Source organism: Pagrus major, chromosome 12 (genome assembly GCF_040436345.1).
Source record: "Pagrus major chromosome 12, Pma_NU_1.0".
Classification (NCBI taxonomy): domain Eukaryota; kingdom Metazoa; phylum Chordata; class Actinopteri; order Spariformes; family Sparidae; genus Pagrus; species Pagrus major.
In genome coordinates, this window is record NC_133226.1 from 16,338,113 (window position 1) to 16,351,497 (window position 13,385).

General features: G+C 40.0%; 1 protein-coding gene across 2 annotated transcripts in view; it reads left to right on the forward strand.

The window, feature by feature from the left end:
• LOC141005536 (E3 ubiquitin-protein ligase UHRF2-like) overlaps positions 1-12,775 on the forward strand; it is a 33,273-nt gene extending 20,498 nt beyond the window's left edge. Inside the window, exons 4-16 of one of the 2 annotated variants that reach the window (XM_073477398.1) lie at positions 373-591; positions 846-955; positions 1,052-1,238; positions 1,797-1,920; positions 4,432-4,539; positions 4,630-4,734; positions 4,876-4,982; positions 5,366-5,528; positions 5,891-6,028; positions 6,142-6,376; positions 6,588-6,736; positions 7,623-7,721; positions 7,817-12,775. In XM_073477398.1, the coding sequence (XP_073333499.1) occupies positions 373-591; positions 846-955; positions 1,052-1,238; positions 1,797-1,920; positions 4,432-4,539; positions 4,630-4,734; positions 4,876-4,982; positions 5,366-5,528; positions 5,891-6,028; positions 6,142-6,376; positions 6,588-6,736; positions 7,623-7,721; positions 7,817-7,963 (1,891 nt within the window). In that variant the 3' untranslated portion in view covers positions 7,964-12,775. The remainder of the gene's footprint in view (positions 1-372; positions 592-845; positions 956-1,051; positions 1,239-1,796; positions 1,921-4,431; positions 4,540-4,629; positions 4,735-4,875; positions 4,983-5,365; positions 5,529-5,890; positions 6,029-6,141; positions 6,377-6,587; positions 6,737-7,622; positions 7,722-7,816) is intronic. The other variant, XM_073477399.1, reaches the window with a different exon arrangement.
• The last annotated feature ends 610 nt before the right edge of the window (positions 12,776-13,385 follow it).

Genomic DNA, 13,385 nt, shown 5'->3' on the forward strand with positions numbered 1-13,385 from the left:
TTTTGGTGACGAGGTTCAAACGCAGAATTTTTATGTTTACAATATTAATGAGGTTATAAAACAAGCTCAGTAATATTAATCTTTTCCATAACTGAAGAAACAAGCTGGTCTCAGAGGAAATTAAGGTCCCCAGAACACTGAAGCTAGAAAGACGGCAGATATAAACAAAGTAAAACAGTACGAAATTGTGTTGTCCTTCAAGGTCAGTTTGTTTATTCAGTTTATTCAGTCATGGAAATGAAGAGAGTTTGTTTATTTAGTTTGTTTAGGCATTAAAAAAGGGCTTTCTCCTCTGATTAAAATTTCTTACGGAAAACTACATAGTGCACCTTTAACCCCCTTCCTTCTCCCTCTTCTTATTTCTGCCCCCAGTTACCCAGAGAATGGTGTGGTGGAGATGCGACCGGTGGATGTGCGGCCACGTGCCAGGACCCTGCTGCGGTTTGATCAGCTCCAGGTGGGCATGCAGGTGTTGGTCAACTACAACATGGAGACGCCAGACGAGAGGGGCTTCTGGTTTGATGCTGAGGTTCAGAACATCAACCAAACCACCCGCACCAACAAGGAGCTCCGAGTGAAGATCCTCCTGGGGTAAGGATCTTCTTTCCAAGGTGGAGGGTGATGTTTTGGGCATAGGGGAAATTTACTGTTTTATTGTCTTGTTTAGAATATCTGCTTTGACAATTTTGTTTTTGTTGCCTACAAGGATGTAACAGTTCTCTGTGTGACTTCCTTCGATATCTCTTTCAATAACACATCTTTTCATCATCCTCTCTGGTTTTCTGTTTCTGTTCTTTAATCTCTCTCCCTCCCCTTCTCTCTCTTGTTTCTCGCCCTCCCTCCAGGGGTCCTGGAGATATAATCGGAGATTGTAAAGTTCAGTTTCTCGATGAAATCTACCAGGTGGAGAAACCAGGAGCTCGGGCACTCTCAGCTGCAGATGGACAATTTAAACGTATGTCAAATCTCATCGACACACAGCGAAAATCGTGGCAAAACCTGCCTGTATAGATCAAGTGGTCATATGTGTCCTTCTCGTTCTTGGATCCAGGGAAGAGCGGGCCGGAGTGTAAGCACTGCAAGGCTGACCCCGACGCCGAGTGTCGCTTCTGCTCTTGCTGCGTATGTGGCGGGAAGCAGGACGCTCACATGCAGCTGCTGTGCGACGAGTGTAACATGGCGTTCCACATCTACTGCCTCAACCCGCCACTGGCCACCATCCCAGATGACGAAGACTGGTGAGAGAGAGGGTAGCTCAGCAATTAGCCACAACATCCTGCGCTTCACAGTCAGTTTGAGATAGTTGATTACTGGTGTTTGGTATGAGCTGAAGTGCATTTAAGTGGTAATTAGGGCTGTGATTGAGGTTAAAATCAATATAAAATGAGGACATAATGCAGTCACAGGTGTGAGTTTATCCAACGCTGTGGCTTCAAATGTCTCTGACAAACAGTAATGAGGGTGTGATTAGTTTCTGTGTTTTGCAAGTATTCCTTGATGGTGCTGAAACAACAAAAAGCTAAACATGAAATTGGCTGACAACATCACTTAACCAACTTTTGTTGCAACTTTCTAGTGTAAATTTAAATGTTTAAGTTGGTGCAACATCTCAATTTAGAGTACTTTGAGTAAATGTTAGTGTCTTTGCCTTCTGGCTAATTTGGGAAAGCATTTCTCTTCATTTTAGTGATTTGTGTTTGCTGGAACATGGCCCATTCATCTCTTCATATAGAGCTTATGTTATTAAACACACACTTGCCTCCATCCACAGAAACAATTTCCTCTCATTCTACCAGGTACTGTCCCACCTGCAAGAATGACACCAGCGAGGTTGTTAAGGCAGGAGAGAAGCTCAAAGCCAGCAAGAAGAAAGCCAAGATGCCTTCGGCAACAACAGAGAGTCAAAGGGACTGGGGAAAGGTGAGACTCAAGTGCACCAAGTTACACACACACACACACACCAGGTGGACTGACAGCTGCTGTGTGTGTGTGTGTGTGTGTGTGTGTGTGTGTGTGTGTGTGTGTGTGTTTGAAGTGAATTTTAACAATAAGCCAGAGGGGAGTTCTTTGGTTTCTAGAAGGAGCAAGGCTGTGTAGTTGATATAAAAAAAAAGCAATTTATGTCAAACTTGATGTTTAAATTCATTGCGTTTTGTAGTTTAATTATTATATTTACAGACAAAAGTTACTTTAAAAAAAAGAAATCCTCCAGACTAGTGATGTCTGTGATTAGCTAGTTCATTAATGTAAACATTTAAATTACATATTGACATAATTTGCGTTGAAATGTCAGGTCTTCCGAGTCAAATGTTGCTTTGTTATTAATGTTAATAACGCCTTAACTGTTGCATCTAATTTATATTCACGTATCTGCCATGTGATTCATCACCTAAGGAAAATGCGCGGAATGTCGCAGAAAAATCCGACCTGAGTCCTTCACAAAGAAATCCACAGTCCAGCAGCTTTAAACTACCCAAACAAATCGTCTACAGGCTTGTAAAGGCAACTGAGAGAGACAGGGAAGGTCTCATTTTTCGTGTCACGTAACAAATTTGACAAAAAGAGGTAGAATTTTGTCACAGAATAACGGCCCTGATGTAAATAAAACACACAAAATGACAGCCATTTAGTCCCTGCAAACTGGTTTACTCTTCAGTTTATCTTTTGTGTTTGATATTTTTGTGTATGTAATTGTCTGCTCTGCGTTGTGTTGTGCTTGATCAGATCTAAAAAGAGGTTGTTTTGAGTGGAGAGTTCTGTGTGTACCTCTTTGAAGCTCTGTCAAACATTTCCTGAGAACACCACAGCTTTGTCTCTCAAATCAGATGATCAGATCAGACATTTTTTGATTCAGTCAGTAATACTTAAGATCTAATAGTAGATCAGGCTCCTTGAGTCCATGCATAATGTTGGTTTAATAATTATTTGCAAATGCCAACATTTGTATAAATATTAATGTTATTGATTATCAATCATAACACGAATAATTAACACTGCATTACCTGCTTTTTCACGCCAAGACTTTGTAACTGAACTAAAATTATCTCACGGTAGCTGCTGAGGCAGAAAATGAGATAGAGGAACACAGCTGACATGTATTTAAAATAGTTTTTAAAGGAGCATCTGTTTTAAGCATACTGTTGAATATTTTCCTCAAAATCTCCTCGGAGTCTTCTCATGGCAACACTTTGAGATATTGTGTGGCTCGTTTCCATCCTGGCCCGGCTGTCTCCCTGACGCTCTGCTCCATGGTGTAATGTGAACAATGCCATTAAGCATGACTTAGCCACTTTCCTGGAACTGCCAACGGAAAATAACTCATTTCTTTACCAGAATGCTCCCTTTCTCTGAGGACTAATTGAAAACAGCCTGGCCCTGTGTGTTTGGGCAGATTTAAGTGCTGTGAGTCACACAGCATTTATGCTTGGATTTCACATAATTGTGATTTTATAACCATTAAAATAAAATACTTTTCTTTGTCTTCTCACTTTTGAAAACCTGTGTAGTGTTCTCAAACCTTGTCCTTAGATATTTGTAATGAGAAAAATGTGATCTAAAGTTATTTGTACTGATGAAGACATTTAATGGTATTTCAGTGCATACAGCTTAGATTTTTTTTCTTTTTTCCTCCATAAATCTCTATTTATTATTTTCACTGTTTAAATGAACATGCACTCATTGTCAAAACCTTTACAGTAAATAGAGAAAGAGAAAATGAAAGTGGATGGAAAAATGAATTACTAAGATAAAAGAAAATAAGAAGAAAAGGCAGAGTTATACTTAACAATTTAAATAACATCCATTCCTTCATTACCATCCTCCACTTTCACTTTCTTTCTTTCCAACAAATCCATGAAAGGGGTCCAGATATGTGTAAAGTCTTTCTGTTTCCTTTTGAGTAATATATGTCTGTTTCTCCAGATCAAGACAACTTTTTCTTATCCATCTGTTTAATGATGGAGGAGTTGGATTCTGGCAGCATAGTGCAGTTAGTTTTCTGTCCCAAAGTCGATTAAAAGTGTTTCCTTCCCTGTTATTGAAAAGTCTTCTGGGTAAATTCTAAGTTTACAAAGTTTGGCACTGCGCAGGACATTCTTATTGACAAGCTGTGAAAGATTATTTTCTCCCAAAAATGATTGAATCTGTAAGCATTCCCAAACACAATGTGACAGCGTTCCCTTTTCATCTGAACATTTCACTCAAGAATCTGGGATGTTAGGGGACATCTTACTGAGCTTAACAGGGGTTATGTATGTTCTCATTAGCCGATAACTTAATGCTTGTATTTATAGTTTGTTTAAGTGCTTTAACACAGACCATTTCCCATTGCTATATCAATATTTTCGTGAATATCTGTTCTCCTTAAACGTTGTTTGTCTAATGAGGCTTCTTCAGAGTTAGTCATTTTGTTGTCTCTTGATGTGATTGCAGGGTATGGCCTGTGTGGGGCGTACTAAAGAGTGCACAATTGTTCCATCAAACCACTATGGACCCATACCTGGTATCCCTGTTGGAACCACCTGGAAATTCAGAGTTCAGGTTAGCTGTTTTATACTGTACATTGCTAAAGTTCCCTCCTTACTCTTTTGTATGTCTGTTCTTATGAATTAAATATCACTCGTACTTCAGGTGAGTGAGGCAGGTGTTCACAGGCCGCATGTCGGTGGGATCCATGGGCGCAGTAATGATGGCTCCTATTCGCTGGTGTTGGCTGGTGGCTTTGAGGATGAAGTGGTGGGTTATTTGTATTTTTTACTACATGTTTATTAATCTTTATTTATGTTATTTTACTCGAGCAGATAAAGTCGGTGTAAAAGCATTGCATAAAGCGGGCTTTTTTCCTCACTTTGTCACGGTTGCTATGACCTGCTGTAGGACCGGGGGGATGAGTTCACCTACACAGGCAGCGGGGGTCGTGACCTCTCAGGAAACAAACGGATCGGAGAGCACTCTTTTGACCAGACCCTGACACACATGAACAGGTACGATATCTGTGCTACCATAGTATAAGAAGTTTGAAGTTAAGGTAGATGGCTTTCTGGACCCAGTTCAGGCTGACTTTTCTTCTGTTAGTTTACTTGTACATTTCAAAAATACAATGTGTTTTTATATGAAAGAAGTTTTAGTTGAACGATTATGTCCCAGGGCAGTAATTCAACTAGGGGCAGAAGTAATTATGGTTCTTTTTAAAAAGAGAAATGATCCATTTGGAAAGCTCACATATTTCTTTAAATATATTCTCAAGAGCAATAGATTTCTTAGCAGCGATCAATAACTGATTATTTATTAACATCCATAATCCTGACTCAGACTTGATAATCAACCCTCTTTGTTGTCTTTAATTCTATGATCCTGACTGCTGTAGGGCGTTGGCCTTAAACTGCGATGCGCCTCTGAATGACAAAGACGGAGCAGAGTCGAGGAACTGGCGGGCAGGAAAGCCGGTTAGAGTGGTTCGCAGCTCCAAAGGCAGACGCATCAGCAAATATGCTCCCGAGGAGGGAAACCGCTACGATGGTATTTACAAGGTACAGACGCCATTTAATTGACTTGACGCTGACTTGAAGTAAAGCTGGTTAAAATACAAAGACGCTGTTACAAAAATTGACCAGTAACAGTGTTATTGTAACATATAAGGCTGTTGTTAATGTCATTTTTCATTCAAAGCTTCTCTTGAATGAACATTATCCCCTTAAATTGGACACTGGGGGAATGCAGATACATAATATAATCTCCTTTTTTTTGATAATGAATTAAGTAATTTACTAGCAAACATTTGTAATAGACTCTTTGGTTGTTGTTGAAGCTTGACTTTGACTTGACCCATAACATCTAAGTATGGCTCTGAATTTGATGCCTTTAATGTGATTCTGGTTGGGTGTGATTTAAGGTGGTAAAGTACTGGCCAGAGATCGGAAAGTGTGGTTACCTTGTGTGGCGGTACCTGCTGAGACGGGACGATTTGGAACCAGCACCGTGGACACCTGAAGGACTGGAGCGGATCAAAAAACTGGGCCTTGCTGTTCAGGTTAGACTTTCTGCATGTTGCACACTGTCTCCAGGAAAATAGATGTAGCTCAGATTGTTCTTAATAAAGCAGTCCATTTGACACTCACGTCTCTCTCCCCCCTGTGTCTGCAGTACCCGCCAGGCTACTTGGCAGCGATGGCTAACAAAACAAAGAAGGAGGCCTGCGCCAGACCTGGTCGTGGCGGCCGGAGTAAGCACTATCCCGGGAGGGGGAGGCCACGGAGACGCAAGATCAAGGTGAAGGAGGAGAATGGGGAGGAAGACGAGGAGGAGGAGCATCTGATGGCCAGCGTGGATGAAGAGGAGCCACAGAGTAATGGAGAGCAGAAGACAACCAGAGGTAGTGGTGGGTGCTTTTACAGATGAAGCTCAAAGCAGGTCAGACAAGGTGTTGTGAGAAGAGGACAGGTGAGAACAGTGTCACCAGTCTTTTCAAGATAGCTTGTAAATGTTTAATATCCACCAGCGTCACATTTTCCTTAAGCATGCACTGCCGTCACTGTCTTTTATTATCCAAGAGTAGCTGCTGCTTTTTTATATATGTGTGTCTCTACCAGAGTCGTCACCAGTGCCAGAGCCTCCCTCCAAACGGGTGAAGATAGAGGAGACCTTCCAGCTGTCAGAGCAGCAGCAGCAGCTGATCCGAGAGGACACAGCCAACAAGAAACTCTGGGATGAAGCCATGGGAAACCTTAAAGAGGGACCGGTATGAATCCAAATATACTCTGACATGCTGTGTCGACAAAGTACCTCACACAGCCGCCTCTTAGAGTCCAACTGGAATCACATTTAGTCATCCCCTTTTGCAGCCTAGAATAATTTTGTTTTTTAAATGTATTGTTAATAGTTTTATATATATTATTAAAAAGAAGAAAAAAGGTAGATCAGAATTAATCCGTTTTGCCGGCTAGAGGGATGTGCGTGTCTGTCTGCTTTATTGACAGCAGCTGTCACAGTACTGGCAAAGGCAAGAGACAAGGTCGTCAAAACGGGCAGACAGCTTGTTGTTAGCAGGGATTTTGAAGAGTAAGGACCAAACCTATGTAACCAGACCGAAGCGACATTTACAGATACATTTACGTGCTGTTTGATGTGTTGCAGCCAAGCAGCTAATTATCTATCTAGCCCATCACCAGGAAATATGGACAGGGCTTCCAGGTCCGAAGAATGAAGCCAATTGCAGAAGCAGGGGGTGACTCCAATTAAGAGTACAGATGATGGTATGGTTTAGGGCGTGGCTACCTTGTGATTGACAAGTCGCTACCACGGCAAGTCTTCAGGTTCTCTGTTAGATCCAAAAAACCAAGACGGCGACAGCCTTATTGTCAAACTCAGTTAGTAACATAACGGTTGGTTGATCAAGGCTGAAAACTAACATTGACTGTGCCATTTTTACATTTCAGTTGAACTTTAACTTCCTGAATCAGTGAAGTCATTTTTTTGTGAAGCAGAGCTCAATGTTATCTTATGACAGGTGAAATGGCAGTATCAGCAACCTACTTCCGAAAGCAGAAGACTGTAATGATAATTTTTCAGCTGTTTCTACAGTTTACATACAAATTTTCCTTGTGTCTGTCTACATCCATACAAAGAATTTTCTGCGCAAGATGGAGCAGATCTTCATGTGTGTGTGCTGCCAGGAGCTGGCCTTCCAACCCATCACCACAGTCTGCACACACAATGTTTGCAAGGTGCGTACTTAGCACATTCATTTGTAATCACCACTACTCAAAACCCCTGTCCTTTCATCTGTGTGTGAATCTCTCCCACCGTCCTCTCTCCCCAGACGTGTCTCCAGCGGTCGTTCCGAGCGAAGGTGTACACCTGCCCCGCCTGCCGCCACGACCTGGGCAAAGACTACATGATGACCCAGAACGTGACGCTTCAGATGCTGCTCGACCAGTTCTTTCCCGGCTACAGCAAGGGCCGATGAGGAGGTCGAAATCACGTTTATAAGTAGAATACGTACATACACGCACATAAGCATCCATTCTGTGCACCCACGTATACCGTCAAGTACCTAGAGCTCCACTTTAAAAACGCATTGCGCACACATACTGTACTTACCCACGGGCAAATGTATATTGCATATACAGCCATTTATGTATACAATCATTCATACACAAACAACCTCAGTAGGGACTGACCTCATCTGCTGAACTTGGACTGTCTCCATTAACATCACCAGCCTGAAATTCAAACCAAGGACATTTTTTAACCTCCCTACTCCTGCCACACAAAGATAAACGCACAAAAGGAGCCCCAATTCACACCCGCGAGCCACCTCAAGATATAAGCTCATTTCTTTGTTTGCCCCTTCACTGTGTTGTCCACTGGTTCCACAAATTGACACAAGGCACATTGTTTGAGTGCCAATTTCTTCCCGGCAATATCACAAAATCATCCGTTAGACTCCTGCCAACCTGTAGCATTTTGTGTACCATGTTCTCAGTTTTACACCAAAACACTGAGCCGAGCTGCTTCATATATGTGCAGTTAGTATTGTACTCAGCTGGCAAATAAAGGTGCTAGTTTATTACGGTGTAGGCACAGCGGGACCGGCATTTTCACAAGGTTACTGAAGACACACAGATGAGATAACACCTCCTGCATAACATTAAGGCACCCGGAGAGTTGGCTTGTTGCAGCGAGGTAAAATTAGAAAAGTCAAGAATTAACATGTATTTATAAATGGAAATGAAGCACACACAAAACGCTTTATGCCCTTGAAGCACTTTATCAATGACATGTGCAGCAGACTTATTTTGTAGGTTAATCAGGACCACGTGCTAGCATCCTGCTAGCTGCTCACCTCACTTGGAATAATGCCTGTTAGCCTTGAGCTAATACGAATAGCTAAGAGAGTTAACTTCGAGTACATTTGTAGAGAAATTTTGGCAGCTGTGTCTGCTGTTTTTGTTTTTTTGTTTTTTTGGAGTGTCAGGAGACGTCTGAGCAGCAGCCTTATGGTGAACACAACTCTCTCCTTAGATTTTATGCAGAGTCAAAAGAAAAAAGGCATTTACTTTATAAACATACCAAAGACAAGAGGCTGTAGAGCAGGTTAGGGACAAATAATCTTCAGAAATCTGCTTTAAAAAAACGCAATTTCTAGTGAGGAATCACGCCTAAAAATAAGATGCAATATATACTTGTAAAGTATGAAACTGGACTGTACCAATTTATCATCTTTTTTTAGCAAGGCACTTTTTGTTTCAGTTTCCAAGCACCTAAAAATAAATTACAAGATAAACAAACGTGTACTGCCAGTTATAAATCTCTCCTATAAGTTGAAGTTCACTCGCTCATTCATGTTTCTTCAATCAGATGAACTAAACTGTACTCTAGATGAGTATGTTCTGGTATTTCCCATTTAATTTGTCTCCCAGAGAAATACTGTAATGATGCAGTGGAAAATTAAAGATTTTCATGCAGCGCCCTTATATGCTTAAAAAGCGTGAGGTGCGCTGCCGGCATAGAAGGGCACGCTGTGGTTGTCCCTGGTGTTACTAAGCAACCACAATCAAGCAGGACCACACAAAGATGGTTAACATTTATTGTGCTCAGCAGATATTCATCCACTATTGTCGGTTTTTGTTAGACTTGAGTATAATTTTCACTGCAGCGCTCTGGGTATCCAGCACAATTTGGTTCTCCTTCATTGTAGAAAAGCAGTTTAATGTGTGATTGAGTTATTTGTTGTCACATTAAATCCAGAAAATGGAGATGCATCTGTCTCAGTGAGCTGGAAAAAAGTAGGCAGTTTTCTACTCATCCCTGACAAAGAGCTTTCTAATCAACATTATGGTGTCCCTCAGCCTCTGGTGGTGTCAAAATGTGCATTGTTTCTCAATATACAGTATATAAGCTAGATAGAAATGCACTGAGTCACTAGTATGATATTGTCATGTATTTTTATTCACTAGTTCAGACCAGCAGGAGATGGATAAGAGTGCCTTGTAGGACAAAAAACTGTTAAGTACTGAAAGTTGGCATTTGATGCCCCGGTCAGCTTCCTAAAATTGTTATCTTGTTCTCTTTGATCAGAAATTTAACTTTAAATTTACTGATTTAAAATTTTACTTTTAGACTGTTTTATTGAGGCAAAGTTCTCATATGGCTGCTTGTGTTAAGACATTTAACACACATGTTTTGTAGAAATAAGTTGATAATCCTCAAAATTGTTTAGTTCAGTGTTGGTAGGATTTGGAGAGTGCATATGTGAGAGTTGAGTAATTTTAATAGACTATTGAATGTTTCAATAGGTCATGTTTCAGTACACTTTGCATACAACAAGACATTGAATATTCGATGTGTGTATGTACATGGTGAAGTTTGAGTCCCAAAAGTAGAGGAGTGAAACAGATAGATGTAGGTTAATCATTTAACAGCAGCAGTTAGGACACATGAGGCAAAGGACCCGCCAGGATTTCGTCCTTACGTACAGTTTATGTTTGTATTTGAGAGAGAGAAGTCTGAGGTGACACCACAGGAGACAAAAAGCAAAGAGAGTCATAAAAAAATGACGAGAACGGTAAAGACAGCAAGCAGAAATGTTTAAACAGTTACTGATCAGGTCTGATGTCTGACTGTGCTGAAAACGTAGAACTTAAATAGGTAAATACAGAAACAGATTTCTTGACACAGACTGTTGGTTTTAAAAGACGTGAGAGGAAACTGGTTCATTTGTTTTGGGTGTGTTGGACAACATAGTACACGATTATATGGATCAGGAGCATGTGTGACTTTCAAGGGTAATATCTTGTAATGCAGTGATCGTAGGTCTGGTATGGTGATGTTTTGTTCATGGTTTTCACAAGTTTTCTTGTTCACAAAATTAGTTGCATTCAGTTACGTGAATGTTTTCACGTACCGATTACCGGTCAGTTTGAGACAGCAGGTCTGTGTGGGTTCAGTGTGTAACCTAAAAACAAAACAGAATCATGAGGAACTCTTCATGAGATCATCAGATCTAACACACCATGGTCCAAAATATGAATCAGCATTGAACGGCAGATATAAACACAATGCAAAAATACACAGGTGTGTGCTCTCCTTAGATGCAGCAACTTCTTTATTCTCTTACAACAGGTAACTTTTACTTTTGTATGCTAACCTTTTCTAATATTTTACTATCCAGTTGGTTCAGCCTCACACAAATTAGTACCTTGTTAGAATACCTCCACAAGAACGAAGACCAATAACTGTTATAATCTTACAGAAAAAGACTACACGTCATTTATTCTTCACATTTTTTTACAAGATCTTTGTTGTACATAATCCCCCAAATAGTTTGACAATCTTTAATCTTTCTTGACATTATTTTTAGTATTGTTACAATGTAAAGACATATGCTGCGCCCATACGTGTTCCTGAAACACCGCCACAGATACAATAACGTCCAGGCAAGTGTATTTTCTGAAAGTTTAAAAAAAAAAAAAATCTATTCTGTGCAGCAGATATGCAATTGTATGGAGCCCATTTCTGCCAGTTAAAAATAAAATTATGAAAACTTTGCCTTGATTTTAAAAAACAAAACAAAAAAAACTCCCATGGTAAGTCATAATTATGAGATTTAAAAAGTCAAAATAATGAGATAAAAAGTCAAATTTATGAGATAAATGTTAACTTTTTATCTCATTATGCCTTAACTCACAATTTTGATTTTTTTTATCTCGTAATTATGACTTACCATGGGAATCTTTTTTTTCATCAAGCTTACTATTCATCTTTAACTGGCGGAAATAGGCTTCCATACAATTACATCTTATCTGGTGCTGATATGGTACTTTAAAATGTCCAGGGTTGGCAGGTCTGATAGGAACTACAAAACAAAAACATGTCATGGAGAGCAGCAGCACAGTCTCTGCACTGATCTGTAATCTGGACCTGGAGTGCGCTGAATTTCAGATCACGTATCCGAGTTGGTTTTGTCGGAAAAATGTAGCCCCCTCCTTCACTGACAGCATCACGTTCACCTGTAACAGCCTTCTGGGCACAGCCATGCTAGGTGTAGAGCTGAGCTGCTCTACACACCAGTTTCTTACTGCTCTGTTCAGGTCAGAAGTGAAAACCGTCTGTCTGACCCGTCACCGCGGTTCTTACCGTCACTCCCTCCCCTCTCATTGGCCGGCTGTTTGTTTGTTTGTGGTGATGTCCTTGTTTCTGTTCAATCATTCAGGATTTTTTTTCTCAACAACATGCAAGTACAAATGCTACTATGGTCTTTAAAGCTAACTGTGATGTGCATTACTTCCACTGTTGCTCAAATCTTGTTCAAAGATTATTTTCTTCCTGCATTGACTGGCAAGCTAATTATAGCTCTCATTTCTTTCTCTGCTGTGACCTTGGCACCCTCTCCTCTCTCTCCGCTGTCTCCTGCCCTCCGTGAACCTACAGTACTAACAGTTTTTAGACGTCTTGTGGACGCTTGGCTTCAGTGATGTGTTTTGTTTTTTTTGTTTTTTTTTTATTGCACTCTATTGAAGAAAAAAGTTTGAAAAGTCGCTTTTAATTTTTCCTAGAATGCTTACTATGATCTATGTCAGTACGCCATCTTTCTACCATTTTAGTTGCTTCTCTTCTATTTTAATCATTAGTCATTTTTATGTGGCAACCTCAAACATTCGCAGCATACGCCAGTCTGAGGAGTTTCATTGCTTCATATTGTGACCTGAAATTTTATACATGTCATAATAATACTTGATATGTACCTATTAAATATTTGGATTCCAGAAAAAAAAAATGCTTCCTTTCTCTCTTTTTTTTTTTGTCCTGTATTTGACAGAATTTATGACGCTATAAAGACTAATTATACTGAGTGATGCTAATGTCTGCACCATGAAATGAATATCTAAAGTGGTCAAGCAGAGCATTCCACTCCCACTCTCAAATTAATTTACAGTGATGTTAATCACAGCTCTCTGACATTAGGCCAACTAATTATAGCTTTTTAAATAGAAGATGTGTAATAAAATTCCCCTGAACCCATTAAAGACGTACATTATAAGATTTATTTTAGATTTTGCAGGTGTTCTTACCTCATGAATTCTTTTCACCAAACTACTGGTGGTTGATACTGTGCTCTGATGAATGGGATCATACTTCAGAATTATGTCTTTTTCTTGATCTGAATGGTAATTGCTCATTTTGCAGGGTTTTTCCTTCATTTTTCTTCCATAGATTAGTGAAACATATTGCCATATTAAAATAAAAGATGAATTTTAAAGCTTTTTAGACTTTAAAATTAGCTCTTGATCGCTATTATCCTCAGTCGGTAAGTAGTGGTAATAACATGTCAAATGAATCGGGTACAGCAGAATACTGTTTTAACAGGATACAAGAAGCACAACACT